This window comes from Heteronotia binoei, chromosome 12 (genome assembly GCF_032191835.1).
Source record: "Heteronotia binoei isolate CCM8104 ecotype False Entrance Well chromosome 12, APGP_CSIRO_Hbin_v1, whole genome shotgun sequence".
In the NCBI taxonomy this organism is placed as follows: Eukaryota; Metazoa; Chordata; class Lepidosauria; order Squamata; family Gekkonidae; genus Heteronotia; species Heteronotia binoei.
Window position 1 is genome coordinate 52,169,918 of NC_083234.1, and position 24,663 is coordinate 52,194,580.

General features: G+C 41.4%; 1 protein-coding gene across 4 annotated transcripts in view; it reads right to left on the bottom strand.

Moving 5' to 3' along the window:
* The window catches only part of NEK6 (NIMA related kinase 6), a 109,134-nt gene that overhangs the window by 34,657 nt on the left and 49,814 nt on the right, over positions 1-24,663 (bottom strand). For 2 of the 4 annotated variants that reach the window (XM_060251139.1, XM_060251140.1), the window contains exons 3-5: positions 15,361-15,504; positions 14,426-14,488; positions 2,887-2,997 (exon numbers count right to left, since the gene is read on the bottom strand). In XM_060251139.1, the coding sequence (XP_060107122.1) occupies positions 2,887-2,997; positions 14,426-14,488; positions 15,361-15,504 (318 nt within the window). The remainder of the gene's footprint in view (positions 1-2,886; positions 2,998-14,425; positions 14,489-15,360; positions 15,505-24,663) is intronic. The other 2 variants (XM_060251141.1, XM_060251142.1) reach the window with 1 other exon arrangement.

Below are 24,663 nucleotides of genomic sequence, written 5' to 3' on the forward strand. Positions count from 1 at the left end.
AATCAGTAGCCCTTCTGACTGGCATCGCCTCCCATTTTATCTGGATTCAGCTTCAGTTTGTTCTGACCACTGCATTGAGCCAGTCACTGGTGGCTTATTCAAAGTAATATATAGCTGGGTGTTGTCTGCCTAATGATGACAACCTACTCCAAAACACTGGGTGATCTCATCAAGGTGCCTTAAACAACATGAGAGATAACACAGAGCCTTGCAGCATCCCCCTTGTCAGCTCCCAAGGGGATGGATCACCATCTCCCACTGAAACTTTCTGTAATCAACTTGACAGAAAAGACCTCTCAACACTGTTCTTCCCAGATCCACCTCACCTTTCAGGCACCTCAGCACTGCAACAAAGGCTGCTGACAGATCTATAAAAAATAGCAGAGATGCACTTGCCTTTGTCCATCTGAAGACTGAGATTAGCCACAAGCATCACTAAAGCCATTTGTCCTGGCTTCATCTACCTCATTCTCTCCCTTCTCCCCCAAATACAGGCAGCAAACAATCATTCATTTATTTAGGCCATTATATGCTGCTTTTCCACTTTAAGAGAAGGGCTCATGGGTTGCAAATTTAGAGACTACAAACATGACACACAACAAACAATTTAAAAAGACAATGGGAAGAGACGGTGGCTCAGCGGTAGAGCATCTGCTTGGTAAGCAGAAGGTCCCAGGTTCAAATCCTGGCATTTCCAAAAAAGGGTCCAGGCTAATAGGTGTGAAAAACCTCAGCTTGAGACCCTGGAGAGCCACTGCCAATCTGAGTAGACAATACTGACTTTGATGGAGCAAGGGTCTGATTCAGTATAAGGCAGCTTCATATGTTCAAAGCAAATAAAACAGTAAGAATTTAACATACTTTAAAGCCAGGTGAGAACTCAATTTAAAAAGGCCTTCTAAAATAAAAAGCCTTCAGCCAACTTCAGAAATTGTAATTTCAGGGGGAGGGAGTTCCAAAGATATGGGGTGGTCAGTGAGAATGCACTCATTGCTGGGGGGAAATGAAGTTGTTCAAAAGTTCCTTTACAATAATCACATCTGTAACGGAACAGATGACTCACTGCATGTGTTAAGCATAAGTGGTCATCCCTCTAAAAAATTATCCTCACAACAACCCTATGGGGTAGCTTAGTTAGACACAATAAGTGGCCCAAGGTCCCCCAATAAACTTTGCAACTGATAGAGCTTTGCACCTGTGTCCCTCAGTCAATCCACTACATGACACTGTCACCATCTCTATGGCACAGATTTTAAAAAATGTCAGAGATGAAAAGAAAAAGGGAAATCTGCACATACAGAAGTAATTTATTTTGGGCTGAACACTGGTTAACTTTAAAATTCAATGACTAGCCTGGGCCACTGCCTCACAGACACTTTCAGCTCCATCAAAAGAGCTATAGAGAACATTAGCTTGCATCATCCCAAGGTCTTGGGGTAGATCATTCTAACAAAACATTAAGCTAAGGTCAGCCCTTGGCTTCATCCAAACCACCTAAATAGAGAGATTCTATAGCACAACAGTCATGCAGACTCTGAAAATGGCATTCTAGATGTCTTTCCAGTATGCACAGGTAGCAAAAGCACAGCAGACCTGGAATCAACATACACGTTCCTAAGATAAAACCCCTGGAAAAAATGTTACCCCAAATCTTCAAAGCTGGCAATTTCCAACTAACATGGATACTGTGGGATCTATTTTGGCTTCTGCTCTGTAGGATGCAGGGCTTTACTACTCAGAAATGAGAACAATGTTTAAGTTGGTACTGGATATCCCAAATTATGCTTTAACAAAAACAAATTCTTTGAAGGCTATGCAGCAATACTCTCTCTAAGCTGTGGAGTCCTGTGAGCAAAAATTCTATTTTGTGGGTTACTGGTATTAAAGTTGTGAGCTACTGCATAAGTTAGCTTGCTCTGCGGCCATTTTTCCTGAGCTAAGACAAAAATATGTGAGTTGGAGTCTGAAAAACTGTGAGCTAGATCACACTAACTCAGTTTAAAGGGAAAACTGAGGCTATGTTCCCTCATCTATAGAGCCACACACCTGTTTTTTGTCAAAAGCAGTGCATGGCTACTCCCCATACCCCAATCCCTTATGAGTGGTGGGTGGGATATCACACAACAGCTAGCACTGCAGCTAGCACAAGAATTACTCTAAGAATAAAAGCAGGACTTTCATGGGCACTGAGAAAACCTCAAAGCCTGGCACTAAGAAGGAGGCAAGCTTCCTAAAATGATTATTTACTATCATTTCACATCCGTGGTTGCAAAACATGAAAATATGAGAGGCCACATCTGTTCTCACAGGGCTGCCTCTCAAGATTAACATGTCAAAGAAACTATTAAAAACAGGTGATAACAGCTGAGCTAAAGCTAGTTGCACAATGCAAGGATTCCTGAGAACCGCATAAGGAAAGAGCAGCCATCTAAAACATCTCAGGCCTAAATCCAAGCAGGCAAAGAAGGTCAAGAGGCTTTTTGAAAAGCCTTCAGTTGCTCCCTCCCAATTAAAAGTGCTTGTCGATGGAAAAGCTCTCAGTCAACTTGGCCTAGAAGGGAATATCCTGTCACAGAGATCTGCATTTTCAGCAGCCTCAAAATTAGACTTTGGTCTGGATTGGCTCGGGCATCTAAGCACTTGGTGTTGTACCACCCTTAAGAAATTCAGCATTTTCCCCCTAATAATGGGAACCTCTCTATGAATCAAGTGTATTGTCACGTATGACTTTTACTGCAGCTCAGCTTTTTTATATAACTGATAAGTTCAAATTCTAAGGTGGCTTTTACACTTTGACGAAGAAGCTACTAGTTTCAGCTTATTTGTTCCCCAGATGCTCGCCATTTCCCAGTAATCTTGCAGTCCAAGAAATTAACTTGTCATTACCTTAATCATCTGAGAGAGGTCACCTGCATCTGCCAGTTCCAACACAATGTTAAGTTCATTGTCCTCAATAAACGAATCCAGATACTTGATTATGTTGGGATGGTTCAATTGCTGCAAATACAGGATAGGGGGAAGAGAAGGAAGAGATCACCTTGTGAGAGTATACCGGTACAAAAAGGCTCAAAGGTATACAGAAACAAAATGCAGGTAAAAGCAATAACTAAGATTACAGATTTCACAATATATTGCAACCAACTACTTTAACCCCCCACCCCAGTTCTCTGACAGATCCCAGGTAAATCTAATTCTGCTACAGACCCATACAGAAAGCTGAAAAAGTGCTTACAGAGTGACTATCTGTTGCCCTGACACAGACATGATCCATATTGCCTGCCTCTGCATAGCAACCTTAGATTCCCTTGGTCATCTCCCATCCAAGTATTAACCAGGACTGACCCAGCTTAGCATCTGAGAGCATGTTAGCTTGGGCTATCCAGGTCAGGGTGAATTGATCCATGCAAGCCTTTATTTCCATAAGCACAAGCAGAACCAACCAGGTTTATTAGAGATTTCTCTCCTCCTCTTTTGCAATGGAGATTTTTAATGTTCAGTATTTTGGGGGAGGGAAAACATTTTGTACAAAGAGAAACAACCTTCAAGAATACATTCTGAGACACTGAGAACATCTCATACTTACATACTAACTCTGAAAAGTAATGTTCCCAAGTCCTTATGTGTCTCAAAACTTTTATCACACACAAATAGGAATGCTCTCCAATTACACATCCCATTTGAAATTAACATGTTCCTTTGTAAAATCCCATACGCTGATAGACTATGAACTTGTGATGCTAACAGAACAGAAAGCCTGGATCATATTCTTTTGCATTGTACCTATTATTGTGATCTCCGAGCCTTGTTTTTGGAGCTGTTACTGAGAGACCAAAAAAAATCAACCCGATAAGAGGAAAACACTTTTTCTATTCTCTTAACTGTTGTGTAGTGACTATGGAAATGGTGGCCAAATTTTTGTATCTGGGTGCCAAGAGGAGAGACAGTATTAGTAAGTGTCAATGATATATTACTGCTATTTCCTTGCCTGTCTGTGATGCTGTCGTACGCCATTAAAGGTTGTAGTTGTTATTAAAAAAATTAACATGTTCCTTTGAAATATTTCTGAAAAATTTACATGGCTTAAAACACACTTAACTTCCCAAACCCAGAAAAGAGGGAAAAGTCACAGTGAGCTAATGCTGGGGGTAGGATGCAAAAAACAACTGCCCACAGTCCATTGCTAAGACAGATGCAGCTTCTCCAGTTTTTGACTAATCTGAGTTGCATTTCTCTCCACATCCTTCTTGCCAAATACCCAGTAAAAATAAATTGGAGGAGAGGTGCGGCAGGGAGAAGTATGCAGTTCATCAAGCAGGCAGTTGCTGTTTCTGTGTACCTTTTTCATGGATTATTAAGGTTACAGACACCAAGCTGACATAAATGCCTTTATGATAAATCAGGTTAATTCCTCATCTCTATAGCACATAGTTCTATACCACCCTTCCTCCAAGGAGTTCAAGAAGGCCTATGTGATTGTCTTTGTATGCTTAGGCAGAGAGAATGACTGATCCAAGTTGGATGCGTTTCAGTCCAGCTTTCGCCCGGGTCATAGGATGGAGATGATCCTGGTTGCCCTCACAGATGACCTCCTGTGGCATCTGGATCGAGGTGGCCCACCAGTGCTACTGTTATTAGATCTGTCAGCTGCTTTTGATACAGCTGACCATCAGCTATTGACTAGCTGCCTTGCCGACGTGGGGATTCAGGGGTCCGCCCTACAATGGCTGGCCTCTTTCCTCCAAGGTCGGGGACAAAGGGTGGTTATAGGGGAGGAATCGTCCCAGAGACACCCACTTATATGTGGTATGCCGCAAGGGGCAGTTCTATCCCCAATGTTATTTAACATCTATATGTGACCCCTTGCCCAGATTGTCAGGAGGTATGGGCTTGGGGGCCATCAATATGCAGATGACACCCAGCTCTATCTGTTGATGGGTGGCCGGTCTGGCTCCACCCTGGATAATTTAGACCTGGCATTACAAGCCGTGACATCCTGGCTCAGGGTGAGTTGAATGAAGCTGAATCCGACGAAGACAGAGGTTCTCTATCTAAGTCGCGGTGGTCCAGGAAGGGAGATTCCCTTGCCAGCCTTTCATGGGGTGCCGTTGATACTGGCCCCTAAGATCAGGAGCTTGGGAGTGCTTCTGGAGCCCTCTCTGACTACGGAGGCCCAGGTGACAGCCACTGAAAATCTGCCTTTTTTCATCTGCGGCAGGTACTGCAACTGGCCCCTTTCCTGGAGCAGTGCAACTTAGCATTGGTGATCCATGCCACGGTCACCTCAAGGAAACACTACTGTAATGCCCTCCACATGGGGCTACCTTTGACTCTGACTCGGAAACTGCAGCTAGTGCAGAATGCTACAGCGCAGTTGTTAATGGGGCTCCCTCGGTGGGAGCACATTCAACCGGTGCTGAAAGAGCTGCACTTGCTGCCTATTGTGCACTGAATCCATTTCAAAGTGTTGGTATTGACCTTTAAAGCCCTATATCGCCAAGGACCTGTCTATCTAAGGAACCGCCTTTCCCCAAATATACCCTAGAGAGCACTGCGTTCAGGAAGTCAACATCTGGTATCCATCCCCGGACCAAGGGAGGCCGGATTATGCTCTACACGGGTGAGGGCCTTCTCTGTGGCAGCCCCTAATTTATGGAATGCACTTCCAGAGGCCATGAGAGCCCTGCATGATCTCTCCCAATTCCGCAGGGTCTGTAAAACCGACCTTTTTCGGCAGACCTACAGTAACCAATGCGTGAAGAGCTGCCACTAGTATGTTACTGAATACTACCATCCATCTATAAGACACCTAATAGAGCAATACAGAGAATTAAGAACTATAATGAAGCTGGACCGCCTATGTAAAAAATTTTATAGCACCATTTTTAAGTTTTAAATTATAAATTGTTATATATGTTTTGATTTTATAACCATAAAGTATTGTATTGTGGTATTGCGACTGTGAGCCACCCAGAGTCCTTATGGAGTGGGCGGCATACAAATTTAAGGTAAATAAAAATAAAAACAAACAAGTTCTCCCAATGAGTTTCATGAGAAGGTGAAGACATGAACTTGGATTTTCCAGATCCAAGTCCAATATTCTTAACACTGTCTCTCATACTGGAAGAGGCAAGCCTCCTTCATACTGCCTGGATGCATGCTTGCATTAGAATTAAAACAATTAATGTGCAGGCACCTAGCAGAACAGTCAACCCACAAATCTGAGATTTGTAGTGCTTCCCACAAACAAGTTGGACATTTCTAGCCAAACAAGACAATTCAGATCTTACACAAAACAAAAAATGCATAACTCGCAGTTGATTCTGTATTAAATTCATGACATTCTTGGTTATGACAGTTTTCTTAGGAGCCACCATACTCCACATGAGCCAGCTTGCAAGCTAAGTTTGTCATAGGCCCTTCACTGGATTCCCCTGTCTTTGAAGATCAGCCAGGCAGCTGGAGATCACCTTCTCTATGACAGTACCCTGAGTGTGGAATTACTGGCACCACCTTTCTCTTTTAAGGTGCCAGGCAAAATCTGCTCACTGAGAGGTTAGTTTTAGATTCTTATTTGTTTGTTATTTATGTGATCGGAACGGGGAAGAGTTCCCTCTTTGCAGTATGTTTTTATTTGTTACTCCTACTGCAGTAGTTGTATTTGTTATTTAAGTGCTTTAATATAGTTTTATGTATTTATAAGGCAAATTTTCAAGGAAAGGTTGGGAGATTTTTTAATAAATCTCCTAGAAAGAATAATTATCATACTATCAACCCGCCCCCCCAGACACTAGTCAGACTTCCATGTCCAGTCTTCTTGTCTTAAATACAGGCAAAGCTGAAACTCTGATTATGATTATTTACTTTATGAAATCCAGCGTACTTCCCTGAATCCCATTTATAGAACTTCACATTCAGACAAATGCTCTTTCCACATTATCCCTGACTTGTATCTGCATGCACAAATAAAGACAGTGAATTCATCACTATATGCAGAGGGCTACAGAGATCTCTGCCTTTGGATGGGGAAAAAAGAACCACAGAACCTTCACTCCAGCTTATTCTTAAATGCATATAAATACTCTGGTTTGGGCAACTGCTGTTCTCTCATTTCTTTAATGCTGCCTAAAAGTTTGATGGAAGTGAATGCCTGATGTGTATGCAGAGCAATGCTGTCAGTAAGATGCATGCAAAAAAGCAAGTGGTCTCTAACTGGAAGGCTGAATGCTGGCAAGCCAGCTAATGATTAGGGCCACATTACTAGGCTGTCTCCACTCATTTTGCGGTTGAGCAAATGGAGAGATCGGGATGTGCCCGTTCCCAAATGCAAAAGGTTTCCTTAATTAATGTATTAAACACAAAATACTTATGTGTGATTTTAAGTCACACATGTATACCCTTTCTCATTCACTCCTCCTTCCCACCCACAAAATTAGAACTAGTACACTGAAAAACAGTAGTTATAGCACATATGCCACATCTTTTCCATAAAAGGCTATGGAATCTAACTTAGTCTCTACAGAACTGGGCAAATTTGTTTAAAGTGCAGTTCACATAAAATTTAAATATATGGTTTGGCATGAAGTAGAATTGTAACACAAAGATACAAATTTTGCAGGGACACAAGACTCCCAGAAGGCAAGCTGGTTGCTTGGCAAGCATACAGACCAAAATAAATATCTGTAGCCCTCTTTGTACCATCCACAAACCAGTGAAGAAAACTTGAATCTAACCCATGTTCACTGCTCTGCTGAGAAATAAGGCCTTCGCTTTGCAATCCAAAGAGTCTTCAAGAAAAAAGAATGGCTTCTTTCATTACAATTACTAATTGCTTAAACACGTTTGAATTTGATTTCACGTAATACAGTTACAACATGATCACATTTACACACTTGCTGCATCAAATATTCAGTTCCTACAGTTCAACCAAAAGCAATTTGGGTAATGTTTCATTTGTTCTTTTTGTTATGCTGTTGTTAAGTTTCCGAAGAGGCTTCATGTGCATCCTGGGTCAGATACAGCTAGTTGTGCTTACTCTAGAAAAACTAGCATGGCCCTTATCAAAAATTACTGTAAATCATATAAACAGTTACAGCTTTTGTCATAGCAGAAGAACTACAAAACAACATTTTCCAGGCACATTTCAAAGCTGTTCTGAGATTCTGCGTCTCTGGGTGGAGACTAGCTGGGAATTTAGACATTAGAATTTTACTCCTTTCCATAAAATGGCCCTAAAAATATATCTTGAGAACCTGAAAATTGTATATTGAATACAGAGTATATGCCTGAAGCTTTTGCTAGAGCAAAATATGTATTTTTTTCCTACATCTGCTTTCGTACAACAGAGCAAAATGTCCTTCAGTTTACATGTAACTGTAAGAGCAATCATTGGGGAGCTATCAATTAATAAGAGATGAGTTGCAGATATTGATTTGACAAGTTATTAGCTGTGTAAGAGTGAATGAAGCATGTTCCAATTGCTGATGCTGACAGACAGAGCAAAGCAGTCATACTGGAACCCTCCCTTGCCTCTAAACAAAACCTTGAACATCTCTGCCCTCTCCCATGCTCTGTGGGAAAACTCTGGCACCTGCACCAATTTACTAGAAAATGCTGACCTGCATCATGTCATTAAAAAACTGTTTCTCAGGTTGACATTAAGATCTTTGCTTTAATACATCCAGCTTTTCAGAGCTGAATTATATACATGTTGGGCAAAATCTGTCATGTTTACTTGGACTTTTCATTCAAAAACTTGGATACATTTGAAAGGAATGCCCAATAGGCAACATTTGCTAAGAGATCTCTTGTGCATTTGCAATACAATATGATTCTTCAAACTGACTTTTTATCTATGCTTTGAGAAGCAGCTATAAAAGTGTTTCACCAGCATGGACTGTTCTTAGCAATTCTTCATAAAGCTTCCCAACAAAGCGTGTGATGAGATTAAATGGGCTCCTACATGGGCTCCAAAATTCACAAAAGTCTGGTGAGGCAATCATGAACTGATGATCTCAGCAATGTTCTTATAAAGAAGAGATTCTCAAGCTTGGCAGCAAAGTGCCTTGAATGATATGCTGCAGCTCAGGTGGGAAACTTGCATGGACAGACACTTTCAAAGCCAATCTGATCACTTATGTCCCATGAGCCAGGACCAAGCAGCCATAAGGAACCTAGCATTAATGCCAATGCAACACAAATTTACGGCAAATAGTTTCTACAGATTATCACCCTCATAGACCTAACTGCCTACCCAAATCCCTGAGTCCTAAAGGCTTCAAGACATACCAGTGTTCCATTCATCACTTGTTATCACAATTTTTTCACAGACTATTCTCAGATTCAAGCCAACAGTTTATCTTCCTAGCACTTGGTCTGTCTGCAGAAGGCCACGTGTGGCAACAGCCTAGCAATTTGTTATTTGGTCACTGTGAGCCTTCCCAACTGTAGCCAAAGTGAAAAAAAGACAAGGGAATTCAAGCCTGTTAGGGGTCTCAAGAATACCACCCTAAAGAGTTAATGCAGTAATTTATTTATTTTATTTATATCCCGCCTTCCCCACCGAAGCAGGTTCAGGGCGGCTCACAACATAAAATCCCACAAACACTTAAATTCACGAGTATTAAAATTACACATTCAATAATAAAATAGATATAAAATGGTTAAAATGGTTAAAACAGAATACTGAGTTGGTGCTATTCTAGTAGTGACGGCTTTTTTCCACTTCTCTTAAATACCGGTGCCGAGTCAATTGAATGCCAGCCGGAAGAGGACAGTCTTGCAGGCCCTGTGGAACTGCACAAGGTTCCGCAAGGCCCTCACTTCATCTGGCAGTTGGTTCCACCAACAGGGGGCTACAATTGAGAAGGCCCTGTCTCTGGTTGATTTCAATCTGGCCTCCTTCGGCCCGGGGATTACTAATAAATTTTGTGATCCCGATCTAAGTACTCTCTGGGGAACATGTGGGGAGAGACGGTCCCTAAGATAGGCAGGTCCTAGGCCATATAGGGCTTTAAAGGTAATAAGCAGCACCTTGTAATGAATCTGGTATACTACTGGCAGCCAGTGACCGGCCGAATGTGCTCCCACCTGGGGAGCCCCAATAACAGCTGAGCGGCCGCGTTCTGCACTAGCTGCAGCTTCCGGGTTCGGCACAAGGGCAGCCCCATGTAGAGGGTATTACAGTAGTATAGCCTCGAGGTGACCGTTGCATGGATCACTGTTGCCAGGTCGCTGCTCTCCAGGAAGGGGACCAACTGCCCTGCCCACCTAAGATGGAAAAATGGGGATTTAGCAGTGGCTGCTATCTGGGCCTCCATTCTCGAGGCAGGCTCCAGTAGCACCCCCAAGCTCTTGACCTTGTGCGCCATTGCCAGTGATGTACCGTCCAACGCTGGTAGGGGAATTTCCCTTTCCAGACCACCACGACTCAAGCAAAGGATCTCTGTCTTCGCTGGATTGAGCTTCAATCTACTCAGCCTAAGCCATCCAGCCATGGCTTGTAGCGCCAGGTCCAAATTTTCTGAGACACAGTCAAGCCAGCCGTCCATCAGAAGATAGAGCTGGGTGTCATCAGCCTACTGGTGACAACCCAACCCATACCTCCGGGCAAGGGGGTGCATGTAGCTGTTGAACAACATTGGGGAGAGCACCATCCCCTGAGGCACCCTGCAGTCAAGCACATGCCTCCGAGACAGTTCACCCCCAATTGCCACCCTTTGTCCCCAAACCACCAAGGAAGGAGGAAAGCCATTGCAAGGCCAACCCTTGAATCCCTGCGTTGGCAAGATGGTGGGTCAGCAACCAATGGTCGAACATATCGAACGCTGCCAATAGGTCCAACAACATCAGTACTGCCGAGCCACCTCGATCCAGATGCCACTGGAGGTCATCCACCAGGGCGACCAGCACTGTCTCTGTCCCATGACCTGGGCGGAATTCCGGACTGGTGAGGGTCTAGGACGGAAGCGTCATCCAGAAAGCTCTGTAACTGTAGTGCTACTGCCCTCTCAATAATTTTACCCAAAAAAGGTAAATTCGAGACCGGCCGGTAATGTGCCAATTCGGCCAGGTCTAATGTCGATTTTTTCAGGAGAGGGTGGACCACAGCCTCTTTAAGACGTGTTGGAAAACACCCTTCCGCAAGGGATCTATTTACGATATCCCGTATAGGATATCTGAGCTCCCTCTGGCAAACTTTAATTAACCAAGAGGGGCAAGGGTCCAGATCACAGGTTGTTGGGTGTACAGTAGAGAGGATCCTGTCAACTTCCTCTAGGTTGAGTGTATCGAAGCGGTCCAGAACAGAACCAGAAGACAGGCACGGGGCCTCAAGTTCACATACTGTCTCCAATGTGGCGGGAAGGTGGTGGAGCGACAAGATCTTATCTGCAAAAAAGTTTGCAAAAGCCTCACAGCCGATCTCCATTTCCCTAGAATTTGGTCTGCCTTGTGGCAGTGTTGTAAGGGTCCGAATTGTGTTAAACAATTGTGCCGGGTGCAAAATTGCAGATGCAATCTTGGCCGCAAAGTAAGTTTTCTTTGTGGCTTTAATTGCCATCTCATAGGACCTCATAAACTCTCTATAAGATGTTCTAGTCACTTCGTCTTGAGTACGCCGCCATTGCCTCTCTAGCAGTCTGAGTCCTTGTTTCATCTGCCACAACTGTATGTTATACCATGGTGCTAGCTTAGAGTGAGGGCGCAGAGGACGCTGAGGTGCGATCTCATTGATGGATCTGGAGAGTCTGTCATGCCAGGACTCAACCAGGTCATCCAGGGAATCGCCAGGGGGGCAGGAATCCCGTAGAGCCATTTGGAACTGTTCCGGGTTCATCTGGCTGCGCAGACGAGGTAAAATATGCTCACTGCCTAAACGGGCTTGGGGTGAGACATCCACACGAGCCTTGAGGGCATAGTGGTCCGACCATTGCACTGCTTCAGCAGTAATACCGTCCACTAAAACTCCCGCCACAAAGATCAAATCTAGCATGTGCCGCGCCTGGTAAGTGGGCGTTGTAACAAGTTGGGAGAGTCCCAGTGTCGCCATGGATGACACTAGGTCCATTGCCTGACTGGAGGTCGCGTCATCGGCATGGACATTGAAGTCACCCAGGATCAAAAGCCTTGGGTACTCCAATGCCCAGCCTGTTACAGCCTCCATCAGGGATGGTAAGGTGCCGGCTGATGCGTTAGACAGACGATACACCAGCCAGATTGCCAACCCCTCTCCAATGTCTCATGCCAGACCGGCACATTCAATGCCATTAATCTCTGGGGCCGGGAGAGCCCAGAAGGAGTAAGCCTCTCGTATGAATAGAGCCACCCCTTCCCCCTGCTAGTTCGTGATTGGTGAAAGACTGAGTATCCTGGGGGAGCTGTCTGGGAGAGAGCTACAGTCGCACCCAGGTCTCAGTCACGCAAGCCAGGTCCACATCCTGCGTTAGCAAGAACTCCCAAAGGATTGAGGTCTTATTATTTATGGACCTGGCATTACATAACACCAATGACAGAGGCGAGTAAGTTAACCTGACCCCTCTACCTGCCACCGACGGGATGGGATGCATACTGGAAGGGGGCCGAGCGCTATCATGTCTTCTCTTATAATTCTGTCTGTTCCCACCATCATACCTTCCCCCTCCCCAGGAATACTGGAATCCCCAGGCTGGTCATCCCCTGCTGGTCTCCGCCACAGCCTCAGACCAGCTGTAAATAGGCCCGGCTCATCACCCTACTCTGGGTGTTAAACAACAAGCTAGCTCCCCAATCCTCTCTTCTCTTGCCAATCAGTCAGTTTCCTAATTTAAACTAACCTGCTAATAATTTAATCTACTAGTTAATTTAATCTAAAACCCCAACCCCACAATCTCCCCTTTAATTAATTAGCTAAAATAATTCAATTAATTCTGATGGCTTCTTAATTGCAAAGACCCTCCCAGCCAGTTACCCTCCCCCAATTAATTTGCCAGAAATATAAAATCCATCGGATAGTCAATCAATTAACCAATAGTAATCAGCATTTTACAGCCAGATGCGGTTCCTGCTTTATCAAATGAAGCTAGGCCTTTATTTGGCCACACAAGGACAGCCTTTGGGGGCTCAGGAAGACACCATGAAGTCAAGTGAAGGAGGAAAAATTCTGTCAGAAAATATATGGGATATTGGCACATCATAAATGGAAATGCTAATTACCCTCAGTATCATCATCTCTCATTTTTCTCTTCACAGCCAAGCTAAAATAACATTCACAGCTTAACATCTGGCTCCCTGGTGAGCTTTACACAGGAAGATCTGCAGTCGCCTCTGGACATCTTATACAGTAGGGCTGATAATTGACCATCTATATTCCCCCATCATTCTGAGTGTTTTGATTTTACTTGCCCATGATTCTAACACATGTGGACATTTTGGCCTGAATTCATTGAGAAGCATATGGAAATGCCCATCCCCATCTGCACCTTGTTTTGCATTCCAAAGGCACTGAAGACTTCCAATTGTTTAGCTATTTCTATCTACTTAGGCCTCACATAGAATAGTTCTGATGTAATCTCAGTTTGTGGGCAACATTGCAACACTGTTCAAATTCAGGTCAAGGATTTGGGCTGGGCATTAACAATATATAAACAGGTACTGCTTCAGCATTCTCCTGATCAAAAACCTATGAGCAGCAGCAGGGTGCTCTGTTAAAGCACACCTCAGTCAAATCTAAGCTCTGCCACAGTGGATGATCCGCACAATTCTCTGTTTCAGTGAGAACAGCTGCAAAGCAGCTGGGGCCAGACAGAACATTTATTTATAATTTAGATTTGTATACCACCCTTCTCTGAATTCACAACTGATCTTCAGATGATCCTAACACTTTTTAAACCAACTTGTAGCCTAAGGAAATGTTGGCAAAGAGCCAGATGCTTAATGAATACTTTCACTAAGCTGGCAGGTTGAAATGAACCAAAACTTCTACAATATTAAGACCCTGGCTTAACCATGCTGAAAGATTTTGGCAGGTGTCTCAGCAATAACAGGAAAAAACTGGTAGCACTTATGTAACAATTTTAATGAATAAGTGTGAAATGAACTTTCAAATCACAAAGATGTCCAATGGACTTTTCACCACACTCTATCTGAGCACAACATATAATTTTAAACATTAATTTGCAACAGCAACTCACATAGAGTGAAACACCTGAGGATATCTACAAGGGTATCTCCATCATCATCACGGATATCTCCAAGGATACCTCCATCATCATGATGAGCATTTCAATTTTTTAAAATGAACTGATGTGTCAGAGCTTGGCAATCAGAGCCTAAATAAAAGAACGCTTCTTACAGAAACTGTATACATTTCCCACCTATCTTTGGTTACACTAGAAGACAATAGCCTGCTCTGATTACCAAAACTTTATCACAGACCTGGATAAATTCTTACCTTCAAGAGGTCTATTTCTTTAATGCAATCTTGTCTAGCCTTGGCATCCATCATTTCAAATATCTTCAAAAGGAGAAAAATACCGCTTAAAATTCAAGCAAGAAATATGGAAGAACCCACACTTTTCAGTCTCTAAATCACCACAATCCTTAACTTCCTACATTAACAATAACCAAATTGCAGTCATCAGACTTCTTGTAGTTTAAAATCTAAAAACATTTGTAAACAAAAAAGACAATTTATCAACAATGTTTAGATAATGAAGCTAAAATTGGTGTGTGCGCGCGTGTGTGTGAAATGCGGCTTGTTAGTTCTTTATCAGTTTGTTGACCTCCCAAAAAACAAAGTAAATTACAGCACAGAAATAAATGAGAATCATAAGAACATGCTGAAAAGTGCTATGGAAACAATTACTAATAATGATCTAGCACTTCTCATATTGCACAATTATGTTTTTCCTTTCTATTGACAAAAATAAATTGCCTTCTTTTGTGTATTCCCCTCCGCTAATTAAAAGCAAGGAACATTAATATTCACTCACAAAATCAGAGGGCAACTCACTATTCAAGGATTAGGAAAAAATACTACAAGCAAAGATGATGTTAGCATAATCAATGCCACTTTACATAAAGTACCTTCATCATATATGTGGGTGGAGAATGTATACTCAGAAAGTACTCCAGAATATGTAAAATGTTAAATCTAGTCTACCTATGTGGAATATGAAATACTAAATCATACTACACACAAGAAACAAGAGTGAAATGCATGGCTAATTCCACAAAAAGATCTTGAGAAAGCTACTGTCTGAACCATATTCACAGGTGATAAAACATCAAACAGGAAAGCTGGCCAGGATATTTATGCCTGAAAATAATAGGAAAAGCTATCAATTATTTCAATGAAATTGGTCTTTTGGTCATTAAGATGCTCACCTGCACTTTTTTCAGTGCTACTGGTTTTCTGTCCAGAAGGCAAGTTGCTTTGTAGACTTCACTGAATTGCCCTCGTCCAATCTTTTTCTCTATCTGAAAATCTGCTAGTGTGCAGCGATATGGATATGATGTCAAGTGCCTCTGCTTGATGGGGAAAGAAAAACAATAGTGAGCAAATTAGATTAAGTGAAGCAGAACTTACACCATAGTTCCCAGATACACACACACACACACTCCCCTCTACTGCCATACGAATCATCAGAAGCAAAAAACAGTTATACTAAATCAGAGATCAGTCAGAGCAATGGTGTTAAAAAATGAAGCAAATCAAACTCCTCCCCACCAAAGTATTCCAGAGATACCTCCTGCTATTGCCCTCCAGAGGCCCATGGACATATGCAGCTAACTGTGTTTCAACACAACTGTAGCCACTCCATGGGATCAGTTTCATGGATAGCACACTACCTCTCCAGAAAACTTCCTGACATCAGCTGTGTGGGCATGCAGGACATTATCAGTGTACCTCCTGATTTGCAGGTAAGAAAAGAGGTATGAAAGAGCTGCCAAAGGAGAGTGACTCTCACTGGTATCATAGGAAATTCTGTTTTGACCCTCTCTCCTGTAACAATTCCAGTTTGATTCCAGCGGAAGCTGGTTCAGGTAGCCGGCTCGAGGTTGACTCAGCCTTCCATCCTTCCGAGGTCGGTAAAATGAGTACCCAGCTTGCTGGGGGGAAAGTGTAATGACCGGGGAAGGCAATGGCAAACCATCCTGTAAAAAGGTCTGCCATGAAAATGTTGTGAAAGCAATGTCACCCCAGAGTCGGAAACGACTGGTGGGTGCACAGGGGACCTTTCCTTTCCTGTAACAATGGGAGGCATCAAGTATCAGTCAAGAATACTCTCTTCATCTGAATGAGAACAGTAAAATAGTCTGACTAGGCTGCAGTTTAACTTCTCTCAGTTGTTACAGAAGTGCATAATTATGCATTTATGCTCCTCCCGAAATGTCTTTGTTAAACTGTTCTTTTAAAAATACCATCCCTGGCCCCTCTTAAGTACTCAATATGGCTCCTTGTCAAAGAATTCCAGCCTGCAGTGCTTAAATCCCTCACTGTTCAAAATTTCAAGAGAATCTGAGTGAGAGGAGGACACAGCTGCCATCAGTAATATAATAGTCATTTTCTTGGTACTAAAATCTGGGATTCCCCAGTGCAGCTGGTTAAAAAAATTGTTGTTTTCACAGTGTAGCAGGAAATAGTTGAGGCAATTCTCCCCATTCTTTCCCCTTGAAGTATTATGTAACTTATCTCCCACACCATTCTGGAAATCCCTTGCACTATATGCCTTATGGGCATTAGAAAAGATGTTCAAGATTCCACCACTGGTACTAAAGCTATGACTGCCAAGATACAGAGATCCTCTGAGACAAATTCTGGACAGCAGTTTCTATCACAAGGAAAAAGGAAAGGAAAGGTCCCCTGTGTAGGCACCAGTTGTTTCTGACTCTGGGGTGACGTTGCTTTCACAACATTTTCATGGCAGACTTTTCACAGGGTGGTTTGCCATTGCCTTCCCCAATCATCTACGCTTTCCCCCCAGCAAGCTGGGTACTCATTTTACCAACTTCGGAAGCATGGAAGGCTGAGTCAACCTCAAGCTGGCTACCTGAACCCAGCTACTGCCGGGGATCGAACTCAGGTCGTGAGCAGAGCTTAGGACTGCAGTACTGCAGCTTTAACACTCTGCGCCATGGGGCTCTCTGGTATCTATCACAAAGTGGTTTCCATCAAAAAGTGATAAAAGATCACAAAGTGGTTTGTGGTTTCTATCATAAAGCAGGTAGTAATAGAGTGGAGGCTTAAAGCTTAGATGGAAAGCTGGAGTAAGCACTTCCAGCATGGTTGGGACATAATACAACATATTTAATGTTCCCAACATCCGAGAGTGTCTCCAAAAATACACAAAACCCCCCAACTTGTACAAACGTTTTGACTTTTAATAAACTAATAACATTCTCTCATACATCCCAGTGTCACATGCGGCAATGTATAACCAAGCTTACCAAGAACATCATAAAAGTTTGAAACATGCACATTTTGAAGTCAGTATTCATATCGTTAACATTTTAAATCAAAAAAGTCCTTCAGTGCTTTCTTCACATCATGCTAGCAGATCAGCATGCTGGCTTTAACTCCTTGCAATATGGTTCAACCACAGAAATCAGCTTGCCAACTTCCATTAATTCTGGGTGACAACTGGACACCTCAGTTGATACACTCTGGCATTTGCCAAGACTACATCTGCACATTTACATATGCAATGACCTAGATTTGCATTTTCTACCACAGCCTATCGGACCTCATTACAACAATGGAGTCAGAGAGAAGATGATAACTATTAGCATAAACAAAAGCATATACCCAGGTCAAACCAGAACATGCCAAAATTTTCCTTTCCAATTAGGACAGTTCATTTATATTATATACAATACATAAAAATTACATATAAATATAAGGCTTATATAAAATATGGCACATATTTTACATTCAAGATAGCAGCATTAATTTTTTGGGAGAAGTGAAATCAGACACCAAGACCTTTGCCTGAGAATGCCACAAGATGCACAACAGAGGCATGTGATTATACAAACAAGGAATTTAAATTCCTTGCCAGTATAAACCATCAGGTTGCTAGTTATATGGGCCAGGTAAGAACAAGGCTGTTCAGTGCCAGGCCAGGAGTTAAAGGGCAAGGCTGAGAAACTGAGCCAATCACAGGAGCTAGCTCCTAAGCAACAGTGCATTCTTCACTTAAAAAGGTAAAGGTAGTCCCCTGTGCAAGCACCAGTCATTTCCAACTCTGGGGTGATGTCGCATCATGATGTTTTCACGGCAGACTTCTAACAGGGTGGTTTGCCACTGCCTTCCCCAGTCATCTACACTTTCCCCCAAGCAAACTGGGTACTCATTTTACCGACCTCGGAAGGATGGTAGGCTGAGTCAACCTTGAGCCAGCTATCTAAAACCCAGCTTCCACCAGGATCGAACTCAGGTCATGAGCATAGAGTTCAGACTGCAGTACTGCAGCTTTACCATTCTATGCCACAGGGCTGCTTAGCTGGTAGCAGTTATGACCAGTCGGGCAGTTACAGGTTTTTGGTTTTTGGGGGTTTTTTTTAATCCAAACCAAGTATCAAAAGCATAAACTTTGCTTGGAATGTTTCATTTTTTTTTTTAAACATCAAAGATTTGCCCAATTAATACTTTACAATCCCATTACATTTTTAACAACAATTTGAATTTTAATTATTCTTGTTGTCTGCAGCGTTCCCCCCCGCACACACTATCTGCAATGCATCATTAATTTTGTAGTTTTAAAGTTCATATCTTTTAAAGTTCATATCTGAGTGACGTTTACTGCTAAGTGCTTTCACTGTTAAAAGTCACATGCAATGGTATTTTCGGAAGCTATAACCTGCACAATATAAATTAGATACATACTAAACAGTAACTTAACAGCAGCACTGTCTGTCCTTTATATAATATGATGAGTTTTATATCCTGCCTTATGAGTAATGTAGCGTTGAAAACTGAAGTTATGTTTTCAGTATTGATTTTGGAATGCCAGAGATACAGTGAATATAATATAAAATCACTATAATTTCTCAGATTAGACAATCTCCAATATTTATTTCTTTAGTTTAATGAAGAAACATTATAATCTTAAACTAGCCCTTACTTCAAGGACTTTGGGAAGTAACTTCTGCTCCTCCCCTTCTCATTGACTCTTGTGAGTTCTAGTGTTTAAGTGTGGCTGTTTGTCCTTGACCACCTAACCACTCTGGTCACCTTTGAAGGTCCTTCTTCACTCTGGTCACCCCTACCATTTAAGGCTAGAAGGGGTGGCAACCTGAGACAGGGCCTTCTCAGCTGCACCAAAACTTTGAAACTTCCTCCCTTTGGAGATTCATCTGTGTCCCCTCTATTGTTGTTTTCCACCAGAAGATGAAGATTTGTTGTTGTTGTTGTTGTCACTCACTCACATTAGCTTTCATCCTCCCTGTTTGTGTGCTTTTATGTATTTTTATATTATGTTTTGTGTTTTAAATGTTTCACATATATATAGTTCTACATCAAATGCTTCTTAATGTCTCAGATGTTTTAAGGTTTTGTTTTAATGCTCACTGACTTAGGAAACCTGAATCAGGAGGCAAGGCAGAATAGAAATGTTTTAAATAAATAAATGTAAATAATGCTTACAACATACCCCTCTAGGATAGGTTAGAGCGAGAAGTAGAGACTGGCCAAAGATCATCCACCGAACTTCATATGGCTGTGTAAAAATTTCAATTCAAACCTCCCAGATCTTGTGTACTTTTCTACTCACTCTACCACACTATCCCTAAGCCCAATATCATAGCTATTTCAATAATTGAACTTTGTTTTTGCACAGTTCTGAGGCACAAATTAATAATTTAAAGCTGGTAAAAAAGATTTTACTGAGTCTTGGATCACATTATAGGGCTGATAAAGCAGGTCAGATATACTACTGGCTGACAAGGCAGGTCAGATGTATTACTAACTCTGCTAAAATCTAGAGGATGAAAGCAGAAGCATGCCTGCCAGAGTAGTTTACACTACAGTTCAATGCCAACTGCAGGCATTTGTAAGACACACCTGACCAGCTTTGTCAGCCTGGTAATGTGACTCCATGCACAATCACATAGCATGCTGTTACTACGCTAAACATTGTAATGCATATGCCGTGACCAGGACAAATCCCCTTGCATGAATTTACCAGACTTTATGAATAATATTTCTGCTTACCACATTGGTTCCAATGTCTGTAGAATGTATTTTGATAGAGGTCTGTAGTTTTGTTTTGTTTTTTGAAATTTTCTGTGACTGGATGAATTAAGTCTTAGCAATTTCACTCACCATGCAACTATTTCATTCAAACAAGCAACTATTACCCGCCAATGCGAAAGAGCACACAATCCTCAATTCCAAAGTATAAATAAAAAGGTAAAGGTAGTCCCCTGTGCAAGCACCAGTCGTTTTCGACTCTGGGGTGACGTTATTCACATTTCCACGGCAGACTTTTTACAGGGTGGTTTGCCATTGCCTTCCCTAGTCATCTACACTTTCCCCCCAGCAAGCTGGGTACTCATTTTACTGACCTTGAAAGGATGGAAGGTTGAGTCAACCTGGAGCCAGCTACCTGAACCAGCTTCCGCTGGGATCGAACTCAGGTCGTGAGCAGAGGGCTCTGACTGCAGTACTGCAGCTTTACCAGTCTGCACCACAGGGCTCTCATAAAGTATAAATAGATCCCCTGAAATGATAACTGATCTCCAGATTACAGAGATCACTTCCCCTGGAGAAAAAGGTTGCTTGGGCTCCATCCCCAAATCTCCATAAATTTCCCAACCTAACCTAAGTGTAAGCAATATGCCTCAATATAGCCTTAAGTAAAGACCAGGGTGCTTTCATACATGATAAACAATGCAGTTTCAATCCACTTCAAGCAACTGTTTGCAACTTGGATTTTGCCATTTCACACAGTAAAATCCAGCAACAAAGTGCACCGCAAGTGGATTAAAAGTGCATTATTTAGTGTGTGTGAAAGAGCAGTTCCACAATAGAGAACAAGCAAATTGATTTAAAAACCCCCCAGCAACACTGGAAACCAGTTCTGCACAAAGGAACCTGAAGTACCCCATATTAATATGTAAAATAAAGGAGAACTGCTAGCTGCCTTCAGAAACAAGATTTATTAGATCATTGCTTAAATCTCACTTAAGACGATAACCAAATATGTTGCGTTGCAGATCTGTAAGCACTTAAGAATGGCTTGATAGAAGTAACAGATCCAAATTAATCTAACATAATAAAATGCAGTCTTCAAAAATATCATTAAGAATGGCAAGAAATTTGGATTGCCAACTTCAAGCAAGGCAATTCTCCCTCTCTTCTACAACCTACACTAATGAAATGCTAGCATGACGACATCCTGCACAGTCCAATCAATATATATGCACTTGCTCTAATTAGAAAACTTCTAAATAAAAAGTTCTATTGTGAGTCATAAGGAAAAGGTTAACTAAAACACTAAATATAAATTTGGCATATTAGCAGCAAGGGATGGTTCTTAACCACCTCTTCAAGGGTTCTGTGATGTTTTCAAGAATATGTAACTCATAACCAATTTATCTGTCAATACTTTAACTGTATACCCTTTCCCCAAAATGATCTCTCCCCATCCCACTCCACCAAGTCAAGTTATAAAACATCATTCTACTACATTCTCCTATTTTGCATAGGTAAATACATAATTTGGAATGCTTGTATTTCCAAAATGAAGCAGAGTTTACACACCTGTACTGTGTCTGTTTTGGTCAAATAACTGCTTTGGCCTTACTTTAAACTGTGAACACACTTGACCACTTCAAATTCAAAAAGTTGTAACTTGCAATGAATTACATAGGTCATCATATACTCTAACTTCCGCAACAGCAACATTCTCTAGACCAGGGGTGGCCAAACTGTGGCTCAGGAGCCACTTGTGGCTCTTTCACACCTATTGTGTGGCTCTCGAAGCGCCCCCCCCCACTGGCTGGCTTGTACAGTGCATTTAAAGTTGATTTCTTCCCACCTCTCTCTCCCTCCCCCATCTATTTGCCTTCCTTCCTTTCTTGCAGTTCTCAAACATCTGATGTTCATGCCTTGTGGCTCTCAGACATCTGACATTTATTCTATGTGGCTCTTAGTTAACCAAGTTTGGCCACACCTGCTCAATACACATTCAAACCTCCTTCAGTATTCTATACATTTTGAAATTTTAAAAAATTCTACATTTTATCAAACCATCATTAGAGATGTGAAGTCCAAGTAGGGGGAAAACACTTTCTTCCTTTCAGCTTTCTTCACTGTCCAATTTTCATATCCATACATAGTAATAGTATGCTTTATCTTGATCTTGGTTGCAAGTGACACATCCTCACGCTTAAGGATCTTTTCTAGCTCCATCACGGCTGCCCTTTTTAGTCTCTGTTTCCTTCCAATTTCTTGGTTGCAGTTTTCCTTTTAGTTGATGATGTAGCCAAGGAATAGAAAATCTTTAACAGTTTCAATTTCTTCATTATCATACATTGTGGTCATTCCTTTTGTCTTCTTGATGCTTTGGCACTTTCTACTTTAACCTATATCAGGAGGTCATTTCAAGTTTTTACTATTTTCTGTCAGTAATGTAGTTTCATCTGGATATCGTAAACTATTAATGTTCCTTTCATCAGTTTCCATTCCACAGTCATCTAACTCTAATTCAGCTTTCCTTATGATACGTTCTGCATATGACAGGGAGATTAAATACATCTTTGTCAGATCAGGGCTTTTTTGTGTGTGTAGAAAAAGCCCAGCAGGAACTCGTCTGCATAGGTCACACACCTTGACATCACAATTGTTTCACACAGGGCTTTTTGTAGGAAAAGCCCACCAGGAACTCATTTGAGTATTAGGCCATGCCCCCTGACACCAAGCCAGCCAGAACTGCATTCCTGCTCAAAAAAACCCCTGCTATTATGTTTGCCTGCCTCTCACATGGCAAACGTTAAAATGTGTGCACTAAGACAGGAAAGTGCAACACTATGCAGGTCTCTCTCAAAAATTGGGCATATTCATATGTTTGTAGAAAACTAAGGCAATTATATGTCTGAATTCTTTAAAATTTCAAGTCATAGTTCTACCAATTTTTAGCATAAATTTCTAACAGAATCAAATTACTCAAGAAATAAATGCATACCACAGATACCACATACTACCTTAATCATTGTTCACAATTTTTGCAGAATAGTAACCTACTTCAATAACCCTCTGCTACTGAAAATGCATTTTACATTCACTCTGGTTTCTCTTCAAATCACATTTTACATTAGGTTTTTAATTACTGTAACACCAAACAAACTATCCATTAACCATTTCACACAAATCATTATCTCAGTGCCATACTATATAATCAAAAAGGCAAGGATCTCATACACTGTGACAAACATTAAAACTCAGCTTCAACGTTATTCTAGCAAAAATATTCTAGTTTTCCTGAAGGTTTAGTAACTGGCCTGACTCTTTTGTTATTCACACTGATTAAGGTATTTATTATAAAACTTGCCTTCCAATTCTTTTCTATTAAACATTAATTTAAGAATACTGGATAACTGGACTTTTGATCTTTTAAATCACTTAATTCTATTTTGTGATCAACACGCCTTCAAGCTTCTTCTTTTCTGATAAGACATTCACATTTAGCATTTCTAGGGAACCCTACTATGGCAGCTACTAAGCTGTAACTAATTTCTTCCAATGCATCTTGAGCTACTTTAGCAACATGAACATTTTTTGTTTCAGGGTGTGTGTGTTACAACAGAAGTCTATTACCATCTTGTCTTACTATCTGTTGAAACTAAGTATGATAAATTCTACTGCAAAGAATTACTGAAATTGATTCAATTTTTTTAAAAAAACCCAACCTCTCCAAAATAATCTACCAATCTTAACTTCATTCCCATAACAGAAAATCATTTAACAATACTGTTATTAATATAATCTAAATTTTACCAATATAAAATAGTATTTAATCATTTTTAGCCCAACTTTTTCTAAACAAACTCAAAACTACACAGATAAAATTTAATGAAACTAATCAGAAAAAAAATCTACTGAATCACAGTCAGAAGCAACAAGCTTATAACAAGATCAAAAGTATTTTAAAACAACAAACGAAAATTGTTGAGAGCAAAACAAGTCCCAGGGGGGACCCAAAGACTAGGCCTCTCAAAAATCCAGATGACTGTCCACATTCTAGACATAACTTGCTCCATTGCTCAGTTCTTGGTTCAGCCAGGGACTGTCCTTATATTGCCACTCTAAAACCACACCATAACATTTTGAACACATCACTTATTGTTCCTCTCTGGAGAGCTCTTTCAATACTTTCTCTGTCTTCTCCTCCTTTCTCACAATCAGAGCCTTCAAGATATTCAAGAACTGCTACTTATCTTCCCTTTTCAATTTTTTCTCTGAGACGAATAGTCCCAAATTTGCTAAGGCTCCCTAGAGAACAGGCTGTGCAAACTCTTACGAATCTTGACTATTCTTTTTCTAAATAATTCCAGCTTCATTTTTGCCTCAAGTGAAAGACTGCAGAGACAGCCACAATATATAAACAGAGAATGGGGGAGAGTGAAAAATGTACACTCAAAAATAGTCGCACATGACAACAAACAGTCCTAATGTGAGGCCACCAT